The sequence below is a fragment of the Ambystoma mexicanum genome, chromosome 13, assembly GCF_040938575.1.
Source record: "Ambystoma mexicanum isolate Mex_15411 chromosome 13, UKY_AmexF1_1, whole genome shotgun sequence".
Lineage (NCBI taxonomy): Eukaryota > Metazoa > Chordata > Amphibia > Caudata > Ambystomatidae > Ambystoma > Ambystoma mexicanum.
Window position 1 is genome coordinate 627,346,649 of NC_090938.1, and position 23,543 is coordinate 627,370,191.

General features: G+C 48.6%; 1 protein-coding gene across 1 annotated transcript; it reads left to right on the forward strand.

Annotated features, from left to right (window-relative positions):
- The first annotated feature begins 4,674 nt into the window (after positions 1-4,674).
- LOC138520476 (keratin, type I cytoskeletal 47 kDa-like) lies at positions 4,675-23,297 on the forward strand. The gene is made up of 8 exons (XM_069632846.1): positions 4,675-5,319; positions 10,828-10,910; positions 12,836-12,992; positions 14,247-14,408; positions 14,500-14,625; positions 15,490-15,707; positions 17,257-17,399; positions 22,999-23,297. The coding sequence occupies exons 1-8, from the start codon at positions 4,675-4,677 to the stop codon at positions 23,295-23,297; spliced, it is 1,833 nt and encodes a 610-aa protein (XP_069488947.1).
- The last annotated feature ends 246 nt before the right edge of the window (positions 23,298-23,543 follow it).

Sequence of the window (23,543 nt, forward strand, 5' to 3'; positions counted from 1 at the left end):
AGATGCCTCCCATGGGGTGTGCAGTATCCTGTGCACTATTTGAACAATTCAGTTCCTTTTTTCAATGGGCTTTCCTAAAACAGACACCAGGGACAAAAATAGTGCATTACCTAGACACTTTCATGGTCATAGGGCCACCAAACTCCGAGGAATGCGGCTGGGCTTTAGCAAAACTGGAGTACATGGCTGCACAGTGGGGAGGTCCCCTAGCGAAGGGAAAAACCACCAAACCAGACACAAACAATTTTTCTGGACATCGAAATAGACTCAGCAAAGGGGCTGCAGAATCCCCAAAACAAAAATATCAGAACTCCTGGCAAAAATACAAAACCTGATAATGAGAGAAAAGGGGACTGTAAAGGAAATACAATCCTTAGCAGGCAGCCTCAATTTCGCATCCAAAATAATACCTCAAGGAAGGATATTTTCCAGAAGCCTGGAGTTCAAAATCAAATCACTCACCAAACCACACTTGCATATCCGGCTAGGCAGAGAGGTGAAAGAAGACCTGGAAACATGGGGAAAATTCATCAGGGATTTCAACGGGTCTTTACTTTGGCGAACGCCTTTAAATACCCAGTCTACCAGGGTTCTATACACCGACGCAGCTGGGAGCAAGGGGTTTGGAGCCATGCTAGACTCCAAATGGGTTGCAGGACACTGGCCCAATTCATGGCAAGCAGCAGGGTGGACAAGAAACTCACCCTACTAGAAATATTCCCCATCTGGCTTACATTACACATCTGGGGCAGGCGACTAGCGAATACAGAACTTTTGATCTGGTGCGATAATATGGCTGTAGTGGGCCCCATAAACAGAAGGTCTACGAAATGCCCTTTAGTACTAAAAGTATTACGAGCCATTACAACAGTCACACTACAAGTAAACGTTGTACTCAAAGCGAAGCACATTTCAGGGGCAGATAATAACATTGCTGATGCCTTATCTCGTTTCCAGTGGACAAGATTCCGAGAGCTAGCGCAGCACGCCCAAGAACAGATGACGCCAATACCAGCAGAATGCTGGGCAATAATGAGAAGACAAGAATAACGGCATCAACGCCAACGCCAGAGAGCACAGGCCAGGATGCCCAACGAAAACCAGGCACCTCTAAAACGGGTGCCAACAACACATCGGCATCAACACCAGCACCAGAGAGTGCAGGCCGGGATGACCAATACAAAGCAGGCACCTCTAAAACGGGTGCCAACAACACATTGCATCAACGCCAGCACCAGAGAGTGCAGGACGGGATGACCAATACAAAGCAGGCACCTCTAAAAGGGGTGCCAGCAACACTTTGGCATCAACGCCGGCACCAGAGAGCCCAGGCCGGGATGCCCAACAAGAATCAGGCACATCAACAACGGGTGCCAACAACCTCACAGGCTTCCTAAGAGAGATGGCAGAGAGGGCAGTGACAAGCACCACTGCAACACAGTACAGTAAGTTTTTGCAAACAGTATTTAAGGCCACAGGTTTAAACCACGTAGAGCTAATAACGATTAAAGATATAGAAGTATTTTAAAATGGGCCCGGGAACAAGGTTTCAAAAGGGATTGAGCTAAAAGACACCTGGTGGCAATTTCATACTTTACAAAAATATGGGGTGATTCAGACTCCACCCAGAACGCCCTCATCACTTATGCAATGAAGGGATGGGGCAGAATAGAGGGTCCGCAAGTGGACACCCGCCGACCCCTTGATTTCAGCAAACTGTTGCAGATAGCAAGCCATTTGGAAGCCATATACTGGCACCCATACGAGATAATGTTATTTAAAACAGCCTTTTTCCTAGCCTACTTCGGGGCTTTCGGGTAGGAGAACTCATCGCTTCCAGCACCAAGGCCACAAACGGTCTGGGCGTCATGGAAATCAGGGTGAGACAGGAAAGTGTCAACATAGAAATGCAACAGTCGAAAACGGGTGCAAAAAGAACCATCAATATTTGTTGCATCGATGAGGCAACAAACTGCCCGGTTTGCATCACCAACCTCTATTACGCACAATGACCCAAAGTGGGGGGGAGTTTTTTAATCCACAAGGATGCATCGGCCCTAAGCCGCTTCCATTTTAAAGGAGTGCTGATAAAAGCAATCAGCAGAGCAGGGTGGGATCCTAACCATTTCGGCAACCATTTCGGCACTCATTCCTTCAGGATAGGTGCCGCCACTGCAGCATGGCAAGGAGGTTTAGCACCGCAACTACTAAAAAACATAGGGGGATGGAAGTCAGACTGTTATAAAAGATATATCAGACCAAAATTGATATAGCCATCCACCCTACAATTTTCTTTCTTTTCCCCACCTCCCACCACCACAGAAACAACAGGCAAATCGAGGACCACACTCCGATCAGCATGGATAGTCGGCCACTCATTCATTTTCAGGACAGGCAGATGGGCAGAAGAGACCAAAGAAGGGCCACCTTTCAGAAACACCATTACTTCATGGTGGGGATACAGAGGCCTACGGTGGGCTGACGTCCACAAAAAACTAGCAGAACTGGTGGCATACAGGGACCCCCCTGAATTCCTGATCATCCACCTAGGGGGCAACGACCTAGTCAACACAGCTAGACGCATCCTATGCGAAGAAATCTGCTCCTCTCTAGCAGACATTTCGCACAACTGGAGAGAGACGGAAATATACTTCTAAGCCATCTTACCAAGAAAGAAATGGCTAGGGGCCAACTGCTACAAATCTATAGACATCTCCAGAAGAAAAGTGAACAGGACGGTAGAGAGATTCTGTATGACAAGAGGACTGGGTTTCATAAAGCACCCAGCCATTACACTAGGCAACCCAGACCTTTTTCTCCACGACGGCACCCATTTGTCTAGCCAGGGCATGGAGTATTTCTTTCGGGAAATCAATACAACTCTTGCTCACAGGGGCTGTCTCTAGGGCATACTCTTGGGGGAACACGGTCAGCCGGTAACCTGCCAGTGTGTGGCGGCACGGGTCCGAGGGGGTAACCTCAGGACCCGGTGCCCAAAAGTATGATACCATCATGATATGTGATATTGTTATTGCCATAACCCATATCTGAATCAAATCCTACTGCCTTTTTATTGCCAACACTTGATACAATTTGTGAGCCTATCATTATGGGTGAGGTTTTGGGGTTCGGCCATTGCTAATGCATGCATATGGGTTCAGCAGTTATGGGCAATGCTGCATGGGCATCCCACAAGCGAGGCAAGGTAACTGCTGTTACCATCAGCAGCTGGGAGAGGGGCAGCCCCAACCTCCCCGTGCCTGCTCCTCTCCTCCTCCCAGCTACGGAGACACGCAGTCTCGGCAGCACAAAAGCCACGGAAGGGTAAGGTGCGAACAGTCACTGCACCCTTTCTCCAAACAGCAAGGTGCTAAGCACCATAAGGAAAACAACCGTCAGGCAGGGCCCACGTTCAAAAGATCTGCTCCCACCAGGGGGTCAGACAGTCGACTATCCGGCCGGGGCTGCGACAACAGCAGCCCCCACCACATACACAACAAAGACCCAGGTCCTCCCTGGGTCCTATAAATGAGAGCAGCATGCTCAGAGTAAACACAATCTGTTTGTGGACCCTGAACGGGGACCCAAGCAAACAGGAGGTCTTCCAAATCTTCTTGCTTCTCTACCACAGAACCCGCCCACCCTACAAAAGGGGAGAAGAAAAAAGAAGTGCAAGGCACTGTATGGTGCCCACAACAAGTCGTGGGACACAAGAAGGTGGCACGGGTCAGAGTGGGTAACCTCAGGACCCGGTGCCCAAAAGTATGATACCATCATGATATGTGATATTGTTAAAGCCATAACCCATATCTGTACAATAAAATCCTACTGCCTTTTTATTGCCAACACTTGATACAATTTGTAAGCCTATCATTATGGGTGATGTTTTGGGGTTCGGCCATTGCTAAGGCATGCATATGGGTTCAGCAGTTATAGGACACCCTCATCTCTCCTCCTCACACCTCGATCCCACACCTCGGCTATCTGCCTTCCTCGTCACTCTTCTTCCCCATTCCTAACATTGCGTTTAAAGCTCTTCCCTCAAAACGGGAGAAGTGTAATCTTCTGAAAAGTATTCTGCACCCCGCCCGTCTCCCGCCCCAACATCACAAACAGACTCAGCCCAACAGCACATATGAGAAAAAAAAAAAACAGGGCTGCTTAATAATTGCTATAATTGATCATCTAATAGGCAAGAGATAATAAGTTGGCAAAGGCTTTGTGCCGATATGAGAAACAGCGTGCAGTTTGTTGACACACCCTGTCCCATTTGTATATAAGGAAGACGCGTTTCCACGGCACACAGTCACCTCCTCTGCTGCCTTCCTAGATCAGGTGCAACTGTGCTAAGACAATATGTCATTCCGTAGTTTTAAGGGAGCGTCCTCCGGTGGGTCTGCAGTTAAGCAAGGTGGTGGTGGTGGAGGGTATGCTGGTGGAGGGCTGGTTCAGGGTGGTGGAGGGCACAGTGGTGGAGGCCACGGGCACGGTCGTGGTGGCGGGTACGGTGGTGGAGGGCACGGTCACAGTGGTGGAGGGCAGGGTGGTGGAAGCTTTCATGGAGGATCCTTTGGGGGATATGGTGGTGATGGCGGGGCTGCTTGGGTCCAAGGGGGCACCTACTTGGACAAAGTCAAGGCTCTGGCGGATGCCAATAGTAAGCTTGAACGTAAAATGAACAAGTGGTATGAGTACGTCCCCGGGGGCTCGACTGGAACAGGTGGTGCTGCTGGAGGTGGTTATGGTAGTGGTTTTGGAGGTGGCCATGGTGGTGGTGGAGGGCACAGTGGTGGAGGCCACGGGCACGGTGGTGGTGGAGGGTACGGTGTTGGAGGGCACGGTCACGGTGGTGGAGTGCAGGCTGGTGGAAGCTTTAATGGAGGATCCTTTGGGAGATTTAGTGGTGGATCTGCTGCTGGTGATGGCATGCCAGCATGGGTCCAAGGGGGAGGCTTTGAGGGTGGTGCCTTTGGGGTCCATGACAGTGGCTTTGCTGTTGGTGCCGGTGGTGGTTTTGGTGCTGAAGGTGGTTCTGGTGGTGGCTTTGGAGGTGGCCATGGTGGTGGTTTTGGAGGTGGACATGGTGGTGGGGCTGGTGGCGATGGCATTCTCTCCGGCAGTGAGAAAGAGACCATGCAGAACCTCAATGACCGCTTGGCCACCTACATGGACAACGTCAAGGCTCTGGAGGATGCCAATGGTGAGCTTGAGCGTAAAATCAGAGAGTGGTATGACAAGCACAAGCCCGGGGGCTCGACTGGAGAAGCTGCTCAAGACTACAGCAAGTATTACCAACAAATTGCAGATCTTCAAGCTAAGGTAAAGCAATATTTCAAATGCCATTAACTGTAACTTTACCTTTTTCCCTAATGTGGGTATGCATGTAGCTGTGATGGTATGGGACTTACAAAGCAAGTCTAGCTGGGTGACACCAGAGTGCTATACACAGGTGATGCACCCAGGGTGGGTACAGGTAGGGTGTGGGTGAAGCAGAGGAGCTGGAATGTGCAGGGGGTGCAGGGGAAGGAGCAAGAGGGCAGGAGTAGGGTTTAGTGGAGTGATCAGTGACTGGGGTGATGTTCTCTGAAAGGTAGGCTGTTAGGTTTAAGTGTGGAAAGGAGGAATCCTGCCTGATCAGCATTGTTAACTTGTTCCAAAGACGAGGCAGGAGAGAGCAGCAGGAGGGGGGCATTTTCTTTTCCCACTCAGTGACCTTCATTTTGCTTCTGCCCTCTCTCTCCCTGTGCACTTCTTTTTCTCGAAGGTGCTTTTTTGCCACCATGGGACCTTGTCCTCCTTCCTACAACGCGTGCATATGAAGCCTGCAACATCCTCCTTCTCGTTTGTTCTTTATTTCCTTCCTCCACTTCCCTGGGTCTCTGTCTTTCGATTGTAGCCTCTTGATTTGCAACCCTCATTACCGTACACTAATCATCTCCAAAATGTTGACACCAACCACACCTGCAAGCACCCATGCATTCCCAGACACCAGTGTCTCGCTACTTCGGGGTACAACCCTCCTAGGCCAGAGGCTCTCTAGCAGTATTTCTAGGTCATGGATGTGTTCATGCCTGTTGGCACATCTCCCAGTATAATGTGTACCGCAGTCTCATCTGCAAACCACCGGCAAGGCACTAAGCGCCTGATGCATGGAACTTCTAGCCTGCTGCAAAGTCCTTTTGCACTGTGCAAATGTTCCATGAATTATGCCCTAAGAAACATGTTACTCTCTTCCCTTATTGGCAGCATCAACTCAGGTGCCACTTGGTCACCCTGCTGCCTTATAAATACACATGACCTGGCACCCGAACTCTGCCCTCTCGGGGATCACACATCACTTGTCCACCCTAAAGTGCTTCCCTTCTTTGCAGGGAACCGTGTCTACACTCATCCCTAGAAAATAAGGAGAGGCTGATAAAAGAGGGCAGGCAAATGACATGTATTGCCAAAGATGTCAGCAAAGTTGATGATGCAAACAATGCGTTACTTAATGGAATGACGAATTCAATTCAGCGACCAGGAACAATGCGGCGTTAATGTCATGGCACATCACTGCAGGTGATGTGTAGGTGCACAGGATCTATTCTAGGACACCCTCGTCTCTCCTCCTCACACCTCGATCCCACACTTCGGCTATCTGCCTTCCTCGTCACTCTTCTTCCCCATTCCTGACATCTCACACCTCACGGTGAAGGAGTGAGATGTACTGAAATACGAATACAGGCCGGTGGAAGGACAGGATGACAGAGGAGTAAGAACGGGGTGTGAGGGGGATGGAGGAGACATGAGGATGAGAGGAGAGAGAAGGGGGCAAGGAGGAGGAGAAGTGACGATTTCCTTAAATGGACGAGTTAATGAGCATTGTAGGTGATCTTCATATCAACTCGTCTCACCTCCTCCTCAGTCACTCTGTTGTGCTTTACCTCACAGTCCTGCATCCCTGCGATTGAATGCAGTATTTAATCCATATCATTTAAATACACTGAAAGCAGTGAGTTGTGTTTGGGCTAATTGTTTACAATTCTTCCTCTTCTTGCAGAATGGAAATGCTTGCGTTTTGTAGCTGGTATCTTCATTTTAGTGTTTGATGATGTGGAGGAGCGGATCTCAGTAGAAAGCTCAAAACAACTTCTCACTCCTCAGTCGCCCTCCTAATTCTCCAATCCTCGTCCTAAAACCACACTACTTCTCACTTGTCAGGTGGACACATGAGAACTGATGATTGAGGAGTGAGATCGAGGTGTCAGGAATTAGAATTAGGATCCCCATTCCTTTTCAATATCATTTCCACTTTACAGGAAGAAAAAACAGAACATGGGTGCAGCGATGGCCATGCAGAGACAAACTTGGATTAGAGGCAGTGCCCCAGTTAAGCCATTTCTGGGTGGTTTAATTTAAAAAGTCATAAACCTTCCTTAAAAGGTCAGATCGAGTAGGTCAGCCTCCCATCCACATATCTGTGTTTAAAACATGACTCCAAGGGTCAGAACCTTTGCACTAATGTAATTGCACAATCGCATGGTGTTAGCACTAGGTCTGCCCTGGTGCAAAGATTTAACCTGTTTCGACTAGGACCATTTTTTTGCTCTGGTGCGTATACCATGGCAAAATGCACTTGTCATGTTTTTTTGTCAATGGTTTTTTAACATGCCCCAGTGGTATTAGAAATAGGGCACACTTTACCCATGTGCCAACACAGTGGCCATGAGCACTTGCACCAGTGCAACGTTTCTGTAATCTGGCCCCAGTTGTGGAGGCTCAGAGGTATTCTTAAAGAAACGGAGGCCTTCTTATTTTCCCTGGACGTTTCCCAGAGATCTTCCCGCCACTCTCTGTCGCCATATTGGGATGTCTACACATGTCCTGTCTGCTTTCTCTCCCATTTTGATCTGATCCTTCATCAACAGACGGCAGCAGAATCCTACCTGTCTTTTTTACACCAGCAATTGATCGCCATCTGATTTATCAAACAAGTCGTTTCGCCCCAAAAATACAAGAGTGGAAGTATTTTGACTTCTAAAAACATGGAATAACGTCCTAAGGTATTGGCTTGGTAGGTTAGGACTTCATCTTCCAAAAAGTGAACCACAGCACTAGTTACAAATAAGAAAGACAACTTTCTAGTCAACAACAAAAAAACAGGTCACAAATGGTGCATATCTTTCTAGACCCTGATGAAGGTGAAACTGTGATACTGAGGCGATATGCCCCGAGGTGGCGGGTTAACCCTGTAGGTAACGACCTGCTGCCCAAATTAAGGGACCGAGTACAGCGAAAAGAGCAGCGCTGGGTGGAGGGTGGGTGCAGAGAGCACCCGGGTTGTTCCGAAGCCAGGCTTGCATTGGTAGATACAGCCAAGGTTCGGAGCAACCTGATTGGGTCTTGCACTTGCTGAGGGCGCTAATGAAGAATATCTCTATGGTCACGTGGCTCATTTCACACCGTCTCATTTTCCATTCAAAGGAGTTTGATTAACACTGACACTCTACAACCTATAAAAAGTCACGTCATCTCTGGTCAAATATTTGTTTGCAGTAAAAATAAATATGAACACAATTGATTGAGAATAAACATACTACAAATAATCTGCTCTCCTCAAAGTAAGACCCCAAGGCACCAGGTGCTATGCAAACCAAAACGTGCACTCAAGCATTTCCTGCTCAGTGGCACCAGGCCAGCACTAACAGCACAGACTTTTGCTTCGCAGAATGTTTTGCCATTTCCTTTGAAATGTCATAATCTCCAATTTCAGGAACAGCTACATTGCTGCTCCCAAAAGAAATACTACACAATAGAGCCCCGGGCTGCTGAGCTACTAAGTCTGGGCAATTGTTCAGGGAGCAGCTTCAAGCTCCCAAAACTTAAATAGGACGTGATCAAGTGAAAATTCAGGAAAAGAGGGTTCTGTTAAATGTAGGGTGGATGGCCAGGATATTTGTCAAAACAACCTGAGAGGGTAATTCCTTACTTGTAATCAATGTGTTGGTGAATGCAGTAGGGGGGTGTCAAATGAGTGGCAAAAGAGACCTGCACCACTTGCAGCTGCTTCGCTCTGACGGCCATCACAATCCAAAGGGGGTTTTAATTAAATGCCTATTCACACAAGCCTTTACCTCCCAAACTCACGCATTAAAACTATTTCCATCTGTACAGGAGCAGATCTAATTGGTAATCTTCTAAAGCCGACGGTATGTGTTAAGTTATGTTAAAGGTTCTTGTAGCGCGCACTGTCACCACCTGTGTGGTCCCTTGGCGCTCTGTCGGCTCTGTAAAGCGAGAGTGCTATGGGGTGTAAGTTAGCAGGACTGAGCGGGAGAAAAGAGCAAGGGAGCTGTGATGTGCTTTTGGCAGTTTCCGATCAGTTTACACCGATGGCTGAGCACAGGTGTCATTTTCGGTTGGCAGTCGGCATGTGCTGTTGTGCGTGACTATGTGTGGTTTGTTTAATTGTTATGGTGATATATAATGAAACAACCCACGTGCTCGGCACACGGTGCCCCATCTCCAAGTACAGATGATACTCAAAATGATTCCATAACAACAGGCCTTCCTGAAAGAAGGCGCTTTATCTTCTCCCAGACTGTCTTACCCTGTACATGTAAATGCATTCTAAAGCGCCCAGATACCTCTGGGTCAGGCACGCTACATAAATAAAATAAACAAACAAACAAGAAAGGCTCACTAGTGCCACGAGAAATGAGTAGCACTTTTTTTTACCTTGGCTAGCACTTTGTGACCTTCACTAGAAATGTGTGACATGCCTAGCACTTTGCATTCAGGCTGACAAATCGACGTCCTACTAGGGATGTGTCAGTTTTGGCTATTAGGTAGAGCTTAAGCGCCACCTATTATCCAAAACCATTGCTTTATAGTACAACTAGAAGGAATATTATATATGATGAGCAGCACACACTTGTGGAGGTTTGATAATGTACACACTCATTGATTTCCCTTGGCCAGGCTAATCATTATGGCCATTCCCACCTACTAACCGACCCTCCCCATTCAATACCCATCCTCCTAGGATCTCTCTGAGATGGATTTATCAGGCAGTAACATCAAACGCAGTGCCCTAAATCCCTACCGTTATTGCAAAGCAACCTTCAGAGATTGAATGGTCTAATTGCAATTATAAATGTGCTACTACTGTAATAATATTCTCTTACCCACGTGTTCTGTCAGCTACTTGGTTTATAAGCCTTCTGTAGGTCCTATAACTGAAATCCTGTTCACAATAAGCATTGGCAAAGCCAGCTGATGTGCCCTGTGTATAGATATTAGACAGGCATTTGCCAGGCACAGCTTTCAGATGCCCAGCTGCTCACATTATTTTGCAGCAGTTACCATCACATGGGCAGCAGTGCCAAAATGCCTATCCCATGCCTACACCAAACCCCAAACTGTTGACTTTTCCAATGCTTGTTTTGTGTTATCCTTCATTGAAATGGTCCAGCGTAGGCTGTAGACTTCCTCCAAACTCAGCACACACAGAGTTGGTTGACTGTTGTGACACTTAGAAGGTAAAAGCACATTGAGGCAATGCAGCTCCATGTAATTAGGGGGTAAACTGGGGCCAGGCTACAGAAACTTTGCACCGGTGCAAGTGCAAAGTTGCACGGTATTAGCACTACGGCAAAGTTTGCCCTGTTGCTAAAAACGTGTTGCCCTATTGCTAATGCTGTGCACCTTTGCACTTGCACTGGTGCAAGGCTTCCTCACTCCGGCCCCTGGTGTGCATTCCATGTCATCTGCAGTGGAAATTCTATGAAACAGAAACATTCATACAAGAAACCTTGTACTCACTCTGCTTGCAACGTGTGTTTACAGATTATCGCTGCTGAAATCGCGAATGCAAGCGTCATTCTGATGGTCGACAATGCCAGCCTGGCATGCGATGACTTTAAGCTCAAGTGAGTAAGCACCACACGCCAACCGTGGCGCGTCCTGATGCACCACCAGTTTAAAAAAGCCCCGGAAAAATATCTGTAATAAGGCAATGCCCCAACCTGACACACAATCCACAAGACCCACGTCTAATATGGGTGCTCACTGGCTCGCTGGCGGCCATCTTAGAACGGGAGCTATGGATTTTTGGTGCCAGCTGCCAGACTCTCACTGTAAGGATAGTTACACGATGGGCGAGATGCTTCAATGTGGGGCTACTATAGATACATGAATGTGCATTATCGTGCCTAAAGTGCATAAATAAAAAGATACGTGGAACATTTAGTAGAGTTTAAGCCAAAGTGACATCAGCAGAGCAGAATGTATTGGGGGTGCCTTTCTAACATGGCCACTTCTAAAGAGCGCCCACGTGACCTGTTGGAATATGCCATTACAGTACATCAAAACATAGGTGCAGTTTGGCATTGAAGGGGTGAGCATATTTAGTGTCCTAGCACTTCAAAGGAAAAGGAAAAAGCCAACTATCACAAATGGATATCTGTTGTGGAGGTGGTGGAGATGTGCTGGTAGCCCTCTGCACCCTGGGCAGGCCTGGACTGGCCTGTAAGGAACTCTGGAGATGTGCTGGTAGCCCTCTGCACCCTGGGCAGGGCTGGACTGGCCTATAAGGAACTCTGGAGGTGTGCTGGTAGGCCTCTGCACCCTGGGCAGGGCTGGACTGGCCTGTAAGGAACTCTGGAGATGTGCTGGTAGCCCTCTGCACCCTGGGCAGGGCTGGACTGCAGGGCTGGACTGGCCTATAAGGAACTCTGGAGATGTGCTGGTAGCCCTCTGCACCCTGGGCAGGGCTGGACTGGCCTGTAAGGAACTCTGGAGATGTGCTGGTAGCCCTCTGCACCCTGGGCAGGGCTGGACTGGCCTATAAGGAACTCTGGAGATGTGCTGGTAGGCCTCTGCACCCTGGGCAGGGCTGGACTGGCCTATAAGGAACTCTGGAGGTGTGCTGGTAGCCCTCTGCACCCTGGGCAGGGCTGGACTGGCCTATAAGGAACTCTGGAGATGTGCTGGTAGCCCTCTGCACCCTGGGCAGGGCTGGACTGCAGGGCTGGACTGGCCTATAAGGAACTCTGGAGATGTGCTGGTAGGCCTCTGCACCCTGGGCAGGGCTGGACTGGCCTATAAGGAACTCTGGAGGTGTGCTGGTAGCCCTCTGCACCCTGGGCAGGGCTGGACTGGCCTATAAGGAACTCTGGAGATGTGCTGGTAGCCCTCTGCACCCTGGGCAGGGCTGGACTGGCCTGTAAGGAACTCTGGAGATGTGCTGGTAGCCCTCTGCACCCTGGGCCTCCTTTATGTGGTAACCTATTTTATTTCCAAACGTTCTCATAGGAAAAGGGTTGGGCTTTCTGAAAATGCACAATATGGTGTCACTTTGACAATTATTTCCTGGGCCTCTTTCGGTTCCTAGTCACACGAGGGGAAATAGAGCAAGAGTTCAGTGAAAGCTTGAAAGCTTGTAAGACTGTAGCCCTGCTGTGCACACATTATTTGCACACGTTATTCGCACACATTATATGTGTGGCCCCTTATATTTGACCAGCAAAGTGCAGTTTTTCCTAAAACTCCAGAGACCTGCAAGGCAAGACCAGTTTCAATTTGAATTTGGGAACAACACAAGCAAACAAGAATTAAGGAGCACGTGGCGTTCAAGAGTAAGTGCCTGCACGTTGCCACCCTCTGTGCCAATCTGAGGTTCTGTACCTTAAATCTCCTTTCTGAATGAAACCTCCTTGCCGCCAAGCATGGCTGTGACACCGGGGACTTTAGGCCCAATAGGCTTCTCAGCGCTAGTTAGATGGGTTTCAGTCAGGAGCTAAGAAAGTGGGATAATCGCCTTGACCTGTCAGTGTTTTTCTTGACATGTTCCCAGGTATGAGAACGAGCAGAAACTACGCCAGATCTTGGAGGCAGATATCAACGGCCTGCGCAGAGTCCACGACGACCTGACCCTGTGCAATTCTGACCTGGAGACCCAGGCGGAGAGCCTGAGGGAGGAGCTGGCCGCCCTCAAGAAGAACCACGAGGAGGTATGTGCGTCATTTCCTGGTGGCCTTAAGATTGTCCACGGTGCGAGTCACTGCACATATTTTTGACTCAATGAATGACATGGTTAGATGTCTTCTAGACTGCCTCTTCTATCAGGGTATATGGATCAGGGACACACGCTTTGGAATGCTGTTTGCCACCTTATCAATTCCGCGCACCTCAATTCTATACACGTCTGCTACTTTGTCACTATCCACCATGACCAGAAATCAATACAGGCCCATTTTGCAGATGGCCATACCCTTCTGGGGCCTTCTTGGTAATTTCAGAACGCAGAATGTAGGCTTCTGAGACGATTCACGAAATGGACAAACCATCACGAGGCATTTTACGAAACTGATCACAAATCAGTTTTACCCTGAAAAGTCGATAATAGTGGAATAGGGTGATGAGCTGAAGAGTACACGTGTGGGCTTGAGGCAACAGCATCAGAGCCTGCATCTCTTGCTGGGTTATGTGAGGGGGCGGTATTGTCAGTACCTGGGCTATACCCAAACGATGACCTGTGGTGATTCCTCGCGTGCAGAGACGGGGTTACAGAAGCATGTTAGCTGTTTAGAATCAGTATTCTTTGTGACTTTTTCCACTACAGACACAGTGCATGTAAAAAGATGGCTGCAATATGCATGCGTCCGCTCTGTGCAGTCTAAGCTCCAATAGCGTAAAACAGAGACACCTTCGTGGCCACGTTTTCTGTTCCCCATCTTCGCAATGTTTACTCCCATTGGCTGTTTGAAGGAAGCGAAGAGTCATTCTTACTTTGAATTCAATAGCTTTATTTCCTTTTGGGTACCTGATCTGATTACTTTGCAGGTAGCCTAATCAATATCCAGGCATGTATCACTTTTTGAGAAAAAAAAAATAGCAACCTTGCTTTACCCACTATGGTTTATCTACCCTACAGCTCTACGGAGGTTCTGGACTATGCATCCCATTATCATTAACCATTCACTGTGCTTGCTTGGGCTGATGGGAGTTGTAGTCCAAAATATCTGCTGAGCCACACCACTTGCTGTGATGCTGGGCCATTGTTTTCCATAACTTTGCTTGGTTCCCTACCCTGCAGTGAATTTGTTTATGTTCCCTTGACAACTAATCACTCATCTCAATATTTACTTAGCACCACAAATAATATTGTTTAACAAAATTCCAGTGATAGATGTAGAGCTAGAATGGCATTTTGTTTCTTTTGGAATGTCGGTTGTGTTAACTGGTTGCTTGGCTTTCTTACTCAGGAGATGAAGGGCCATCAAAGCGTCGCTGCTGGAGAACTCAGTGTTCAAATGCGTGCTGCTCCGGCCATTAACCTACTCGACGCCATGAACAAGATGAGGAAGGAATACGAAGCCTTGGCAGAGAAGAACCGACAGGAGGCAGAAGAGGAGTTCAAGCAAAAGGTGAAGGCCTCATTGCTAGCCAAGATGGCCGCCAATGCTCAGCAGAGGAGACCACAAGCCCAAACTCAATTCTGTCTTTTTTCACTTGCAGAGCGAGAAGCTGAAGCAGGACATCTCTACAGGGGTGGAGCAGGTGCATTCGAGCAAGAGCGAGTCCTCAGACCTGAAGCGCTCATTGCAAGCACTTCAGATTGAGCTGCAGTCCCAACTGTCAATGGTATGCAATGGTTCATCTTGGTGGTGGCCCTCCTCTGCCTAGTGTAGCTGCAGCAACCGTGCTGGTATGCCGGGATGCTCTGCCAGCTTCCAGCTGTGTTATCTGAATAAGGAGTGTGAAATAACAAATACAAAACAAATCTCATTTCAGTTTTTGAGAATTATCATGAGTAGGTGCAACAACACATCTAATAACTTCATTTCTACATATCTTGCTACAGCATACAGCTGCAAGTAACACCTGGCACTAGGACCCAATTCAAAGATAATCAGTGTGTGTGTATATATAGAGAATAGTATAAGGCTCTTGGCAGAGGGCCGACCCAGTCCTTCAAAGTTCCTCTGAAGGGAGCTCATAGCACTGGCTGTAATCCAGGGAGGTATGTATGTGCACAAACAATAAATGAATACACTGAATGCCAGCACACATTCAGTTCACTTGATGCCCTCTATTCTGAAGCATGACAGACTCTACTTGGTCTCCAGCTTGCACAGTACCCCTGCTCCTCTTAGTACTGAATCTCTCCCAGGTCTATGCTAAGTCCTGTGCAGAGCCTAACTCTGCCTACACTCCTGCTAGAGAATGTTGCCAGGCTCTTTGTCTGACTAAACAGTCCACCATGCCACCCTGTCAAAGGCTTTTTCTGTTGACCATACCAGGGTCATGACACGCAGGAACCCAAGCCAACAAACTTGGACATTATACCAGAAAAATGTAGTTTCCGCTAGTGGCAAAATATAGGCTGTGATCTTGTCACTCACAAACATCCGCTTGCCCTAAACACTACGCGTAACGATGCAGCTCCTGAGAGATGATATACTTCTCCTGTTCATTAACCCATAACATCCCGTGTCTATCTTACAGAAAAGCTCCCTGGAGCAGCAATTGGCCGAGACAGAGGGCCGCTACTGCCAACAATTGGTCGCGCTCCAAAGCCAGATCAGCGCCGTGGAAGAGCAGCTGACCGATTTGAGGAGCCAGAGTGAGCACCAGAGCGATGAGTACAACCAACTCCTTGACATCAAGTCACGGCTGGAGCAGGAGATTGCGACCTACCAACACCTGCTGGAAGGCCAGGATGGGTAAGGAAGAGCCGGCGTGACCAACCGTGAAGCAAAGCCTCATGCCATCTTCAGATGCCCAGGTGCATCACATGGAAAGATCTCGCATTCTGCCCACCCGATGTTAGTCGTAAGGGGTGTGACATTCACCAAAACAAGAGCCAACACAAAACACGACCCTGTTATTAGTGCACAACATTCACCTGAATTGCAGTCGTCACCTAATGAGAAGTCTCAATTCAATGTGGCTATTTGGTGTCACTGTCAGTCTTGCCTTTAATTCGATACTTTGGCTCGGGAGGTAAACATCCCACGAGAGAGATGGGATGTAGGAAGGGACAGACACCCTGTTGGTGCTTTTTGGCTTTTTTACCCACCCATTGGCAGCCTGAGGTCAGGCTAGTCTCTGGGGACATTGCCACCCACAACTTGCCCCTCGCTGCCCAAACAAACACATCTCTGGGGTCTCTGTGACTAGCTATGTGCTTTCAAAAGGGTATCACTGTCATTTCAAAGCAGTCATACGAAGTTCAATGACATATCTGTAGCTGTGAACCAGCTCTTAGCACAACAAGCATTGACAATGCAACCGTTTGGGCTTTTGTGTAGGCATTTGAAAGGCACTTGCCATGCACAACCACAGTGGTGTCAACTGGTGTCAACTGGCCATTGGTGGTAGCAGGTGCGGGTACCTGGACATCTAATATCAATGCTCATAAATCAAGTGGCTGAAGGCAACCTGCTACATACATCTGTAATACACCAGTAGCGAGTTTACTACTCCAATTAAGTCATAAACTCTCAGAAGTCTGATTTAAAAAAAAAAATAATAAAAACACTGGCTGGCACTTCGAGTGCAAACTTTGACAGCAAGTCTTGAATACACCGAACCAAATGATTTCCCATGAAGAGGTGTTTAGCTTGGCCATTCGCAGTTAATGGGTTGGCAATTCACCTAAAAACACCTACCAGATGTGTGTCCCTCTTCATGTAGAATTAATCCCTATATGTACTCTCATGCAAAAGTTTAGGTTTCTGGTTGTCGCAAGCAACACCTAATTGCACAAAGTGATAAAAATGCCAAAACCAAGTTTGCCTTTAGTCACTTAATGTATGTGCAGTATGTGCCTTATTGCACCTGTTTCTCACACTGAACACTTGCAGCTCTTATGGATGCATTTTCTAGGCACTGTCATAATTTGGCCAGTCACCAGCACCCTTTGCCAGCTGTTTCCATTTTATGGCCAGACACCATCAAGGCAGTGCCTGGAAAATGCTGGCACAAAAGCCAAAATGTTCAGATCTGCCAGTGCTGCTTTTCATGATGTGTAAACAGAATATTGATCAAAATGTTTCTGATGACCAAATAAAGCCACCTTGGGGTCGTGGAGATATTACATCCCAACTCTGCCTTTTGCCGCAGGATCACCAGAGACATGAAGGCCAGTTCCATGTTACGCATTCACAAGATCATAGAGTTAAGGTGAACTGTGAGTGTGAAGAAGAACTGGTGTGATGTCAATCCTTATTTACCAGGCATATTCATGGTTTCCTTTTATTTTGGATGCAGGGGCTCAGGATCGGGATCAGGGTCCGGCAGAGGCTCAGGTTTTAGATCTGGAAGAGCTGGAGGCTCCTCTTCGGGGGGTTACGGCTCCAGCAGCAGTGCAGGCTCTGCTTCACACAGAACCTCAAGCTCCAGCACTACCAAAGGTAATTTAAATTACAGAGAGCAAATGCAGTTCCCTATTGGTTCAATGTAATTTTCAGGTGTGAGGTGGCATTTGGTCGATTTTGCACAGATTATAATCTAAATTCCCAGGTGGTAATTTACACAGTTTTAAAGGGCCCACATAGGTAGTAACTCAAATGTGCAGGTGGGAGTTAGAATTCCCATGGAGTAAGTGCACTTCCCAGGGGGTCACTGAACTTCCCTGGAATTCTGTGTTGGTGCAATGAAAAGTCAGATGAGAAGCACATCCAGATTCATTAAATGGAATCCCAGATCCAGGAATAATTTCACAGCTGAGAGATCCAAACCTAGTTTACTTGCTTTTCTCCTGGTGTTCCGCTATGCTCTGTATGTCTGAATTACCAGATGCGCTCACTGCGCGCTGCTTGGGAAAGGGCCGATAGATGGCTTCAGAGTGTGGATTGGATAGCATTCCTGGGAAGGCCCCCACACCAATGTCATGAGCCGACCGGAGGAGGGTTCCAGTAGTAATCCTGACTTACTCCTAACTTGCTCATGGGACGTGATATCAGGAATATCTGTGTGAATGGGATTGTCTCAGGGTTACTCCCGGGAGTGTCTTGGGGGATCGGCCCCTGTGTGGTCTGTTTTTCAGCCGAGAGGTCACATGATCAACCCCTTCTATTCATTGTGTTTCAGCGCCCGTCGTAGAAACAAAGACATACACGATGGTTAAAGAGTATCGTGATGGAGTCAAATACGCCTCCAAAAGATTGGATTAAAGAAATGAGGACACCCCGAAGAGATGAGCATGCCTGAGTACCCGCACCCCTTCTAGGACTGCTTGCCACTTTGCCAGTGCACCTCTCTGGGAGCCCTCGGGCTCCGCACTCACAATGAGATCAGCCACTCATTGGCTTCACCGGGATTTGGGGCCTGCATTTTGATCTAGAAGAGAAAAGTTCTGCCTGGCACCGAGTCAATGACACACACAAGGATGTCACCAGCTGGGCGGCAGCTGGATTCTGTTTCTGGGCACAGCCATGGGTTGTTTTCTCTGTAACACTGCTGGTTTCTAGTGTATGTCGCAATGATTGCAACCACTGGGACACCCATGCAGAAATTGCAGCGGATGGCATTGGGAAAGGGGGTCCTGGGTGCAATGCCCATTTATACCATGTTAAATATTCACTGTTCAAGATCTATGGAGCCCGGGCCACATTTCCTTTTCAGATCTTCCTGCGTATTCATGCGCTTGAATAAACTTTCTTTTCATGCAACGTACAAACCGCCTGTTTCTCATTTGTGTTGATCGATCTTTTCTGTGATGTTCACGTGGCTTTGCTCCCGTTTGGTGCAGAGCATCTCGGTAGAAGCATGTATTGTGCATTTAACATGTGGGTTTATAAGGAGCTATGAAGCATCAGAGCGCTGCACACGTAACGTGATGTTAACAGGGATTAGTACCCGGTGGGGGCGTGGCTTCAGCCTCCCAGCCAATGAGGAGGGTCTGAATGGGGGCTTTGCCACATGGTTACAGGTCATAGCAGCTTTAATATACTCGTATAGTAAAGGGGTGGCATTTGCATTGGAAGATCACACCCTAAGTGACCCGTAGGTATTCCTTGAATACGGGGGTCTTGAATTAATGTGTGTTCTGCAAAAAGCTGCCCTTATTGCATCCAGGCTGGCGTCCCAGTATGGAGTGGCGTAGCAAGAGGAAGCCCACTTCCTGCTTTTCTCTTTGAATTCCAGTTTAGTCTCCATCCTCACTATCAGTGATCGAAGTGAGTGGGAACCTTCGGGAGCTGTGTTACACTACTTTTATGTTTTACTTTTTATAACACCATTCTATATAGAGGATGTGTCCATTCCTGTCGCTGTGCCAGTGTAATGTTGTAATGGGAGCCTTAGTTACTCGTCACCTAGACTATTGCAATGCCCTGGCTGCAACACCTTGTCACATGTTGCACTAAGCTCCCGCCTCTCCACCCCCCTGCTGAGACCACAATTCCACTACTTTTTTGGGAAAACTTCCACCACTGCTCATGATAGTCTGGCTCCTAAGTAGGGCATCCCTCCTGAGTCCGGGAGTTTTGTGGCGCGATAGGCTTGACTTTGTGCAGTAGTTGCTTTATATGTGATGGAGGCAGTTTTGAGGTATCCTGCCCGGGATGGGAAGCCAGTGTACTCTTTTAGGATGGTACTTGAAGCTTAGTACCATCTTATCAGAGGTAATGTGGGTTTTGCCTCTAATACAAGCTAAGATACTTTTTCTAGTAGACACATGGATCCTTGCACCAGGTACTATAAAATGGCCCTGCAACAATGTGTGCCAATGACATGCACACGCTGTAACTAACTCACTCTGCAAACAAGAAGAAGGGGTCAAACAGGTCTAATACGAGGCTATGAATGGTCAGCAGGATTAAAGGTCGAGGGGGCAAATTTGTACTAACAGCCACTCCAAGGTTGGAGAGGAGGTCTTCACGGATGTTCAAGACAGCAGTTTCCATGCTTCTGGCACCTCTGAAGCCAGACTGATGGTCATGGAGACAACCAACAGATTCAGTGGAAGATTAAACTGGAAGATGGCCAGCTTTTCCAGGAGCTTCCCAAGGAAGGGAGTGATGGAGATTGGGCGATAGTTAGCCAGGCAGGACGGGTCGGCAGAGGGTTTCTTAAGAAGAGGGTGCACAAGGGAGTGCTTCAGGGGGAAGGGAAGACTCCAGTGGTGAAGGAGTGGTTGCAGAGGTCAGCCAGAGCAGGAGCCAGCTTGTCAGTGTGGTCCTTGATGGTTTTGGAGGAACAGGGATGAACCTGTTTTGACAAGACTTTCATACATCAGACTTTCTAGAAGCCTCATCTGGGGAGAACAGGGGAAAAGCAGAGAAGGAGGGAGGAGAAGTGGCCGAAGAAAGGCCAGAGGAGGAGCCAGGACTAGAGGGAGAGAATTAGAGAGCTGACAAGATGTCCTGAGTTTTAGAGGTGAAATGAGAGCCAGAGCTTGGCAGAGGGCCTGGGAGGGCCAGGTGAGGTAGAGACTGCAGCAGGATTGGCCAGTTCCTTGCAGATTTTAAAGATTTTGGCCGAGTTGTTAGATGCCAGAGAAAAGCGAGCTTCGATGTGAGCTCTCTTCTTGGTGCAGACATAGAGCCAGTATTGCCTTTGATATGATAGGATTGGTTATTTATAACATGCGTAATTTCCAGAGGTTTCTAGGCGTAGACCCGGGGATCGAACCTGTGTTGCTTCGTGGCATCTTGCTTCCAAGGCGAGCATGTTTCCCCTGAGATATCCTACCGAGACTCTTTTGGAGCAGGCGGCAGGCCAGTTTGTCAGAGGATGTACCGGAAGCACGCCATTTCCTCTCAGCCACCGTACACTCCCATTTGAGGGTGACAAGGTCTGAGTCGTACCAAGAGTTGCACTTGGCTATGGGCTTCAAGTGGATCCTAATGACAGGGGCAAGAACATCAAGATTATCAGATATACCTGAGTGGAGCATGGAAAGGGTTGTGTTAGGGTGTGAGCCAGCCAAAGAGGGACGTGGGGGGGGAGAAAGTGGCAGTGAAAGCCTCAACGGAAACAGACTTCATGGGTCGGATAACCAAGAAGGTGGGTGGCAGTGCTGGAAGTGGCTTGGCCAGAGGGGTAGAGAGAGTGAGCTGGTAGGAAATGAGAAAGTGACCACTCCAGGAGAGAGGAGTGGTGAGAGGGATAGAAAGGGGAAGGTCTGAAAAAATCAGAATATCCAGAGTGTGCCCCCCAGAGTGAGTCATGCCAGAGGGGAGAATGGAGAGTCAGAGAGAGTCACTCACAGTGGTGCAAAAGAGTCCAGAGGAAGGAAATGAAGCATCCAGGTGGATGCTAAAGTCTCCAAGAAGGAGGAGTTGAGTGGTTGAGGCCAGGAGGGATGAGGAGAGGTCTGCTCACTCAGAAAGGAGGAGATCTGACCAGGTTGCTGATAGATGGTAACCAAAGTAAGGGAATGGCTGGGCGGGAGAGAAAGCCTGCAGACGAGGCATTTGACAGAGGAGTAGGCCTGCGTAGGAATGACAGTAGCAGGAATCCGCTCGGGAATATCAGAGCTACACCCTGTGTGGAACAGTTGGACCTGGGCATGGAAAGGATCTTGTAGGCTTCAGCGAGGAGAGTGTCAAAGCTTGTGACAGAGCTGGCCATGAGCCATGTCTCGGTGAGAGCAAGGACATCAAGCTCAAGTTCTTCCAGGAAGCGGCAGATGTCAGAGGAGTGTTTGACAGCTGAGCGAGAGTAAGAGTATTAATATGGAGAAGGTTACTGTCCTTGAAAGACTTCCGGGGAGGGGTACAAATCAGAGGTAGGCTCTGCAGAGGTTGGCAGAAGCCTGAGGGAGGTGGCAGAAGATGAAGGAGGAGAGGGCAAGGTAGCCAAGGAGGAGATATCAGGGGGGAGGCAGGGAAGCTGTGGAGGGAAGAGAGGCGGCAGGAGGAGTAGGAAGGAATTTGAAGAGGCGCGGGAAGCATCTATCTAAGAGAAGATTGGCCTGAGGGCTGTGAATCAAGACGGTACCATTCTGGTAAACATGTATGTTGACCTTAGAGATCATCTCTCATTGGCGCACACAGCCTGCCAGCCCCTCCCCTCCTGTTTTAAATGGAGTGGGAGGAGGTTGACAGGCGAAGCCGCTGGGAGAAGGCCAAGGGAAAAGGCCTTCTCCCCTCTCTGCAGCTCTCCGCTGCTCGAGAACGCTGGACGGCGGGGATTGCCGCACCGCCCAAGGTAAGGCTGCTAACTTGAGCTGCAATGCCTATACATGCCTCCAAGAGCCACCCCCCACCGTTGCAAGGTACCTACGACTACGAGCGCGCACTGCTTCATCCCTCCCTCCCTCCGGCATACCGCTCCTGCACTCACGGAACTTACGCCTCGGAGCAAGGACATCGCTCCATGCTCGATATCACAAAGGAGCCCCGACCCCAATCTCCAGGCCCCACATGCTTTCCCCCTGTCCTATGACACCTGCGACGCTAACAGCTCCACTTCACCACTCTTCAGGAACTCTGGCGGTGGATGCCGTCTCTAGAGAAGCCTTTAACCTCACCCAGGTTACTCACAGGCCACCTCCTGCATTTTTTACACACGCTGAACAAGAGCCACACGCCCCCATCGACACTATTGTACCTATGCCTCATGCACCTTGTGTTGGTACGATGCTGCTGTCCTCACGGCCATTGTTGTGCATGTGCCTCATGCCATTGGTATGCCTGTGCCTCATACCACTGTTATGCCTGTGCATCATGAACCTTGTGTTGGTTCTATGCCTGATGCTGCTGCCTTCACGGCCATTGCTGTGCCTGTGCCTCATGCACCTTATATTGGTATTATGCCTGATGCTGCTGCCCTCACGGCCATTGCTGTGCCTGTGCCTCATGCACCTTGTGTTGGTATTATGCCTGATGCTGCTGCCCTCACGGCCATTGCTGTGCCTGTGCCTCCTGCACCTTGTGTTGTTACTATGCCTGATGCCCCCAAGTCAACAGCCACCAGCGCTTTGCCCATCCCCAAGCCCCTATTCCCCCTCTCACTCTCAGGAAAGCCAAGAAAACCAAGCACACCAATGCCTGGTTCTCCCAGGAACTGCTCCAAATGCGTGCAAAAAACGAGCTGCCCTTGCTGCCTGGAAAGCTAAACCTAATGATACAACCAAACTAGCTTTCAAGACCATTTCCAAAGACTACAAATCAGGCATTATCCAAGCCAAAGCTAACTCATTCAATACCAGGATAGCCAATGACAAATCTGGCACCAAGGAAATCTTCGCCATCTTCAGGGAGCTAGAAACATCGTCCACCCCGCCACCCACCCTCCTGAAGGATGAAAAATGGTGTAATGACATCCAATCCACCATGCTCAACAAACTAAATACCTTGTAAACGCAAATCCTAGCTCACCAAAAGGCATTAACCCTCCTAATTGCCACCCAAAATAGTAATCAGAACAAGGAGATTACAACTAACTCCTCTCCGGTATTCAACTTCAAGGACGTGAGTGAATCCGAAGTCATTTCCCTCCTAAAAACCATCAAACCGTCCAACTGCAAGAGCGACACATGCCCTGCTCAACTCATTAAGGACTTCGGCACAACCCTTAGCCCCTTCCTGACAGCGTTCATCAATGCC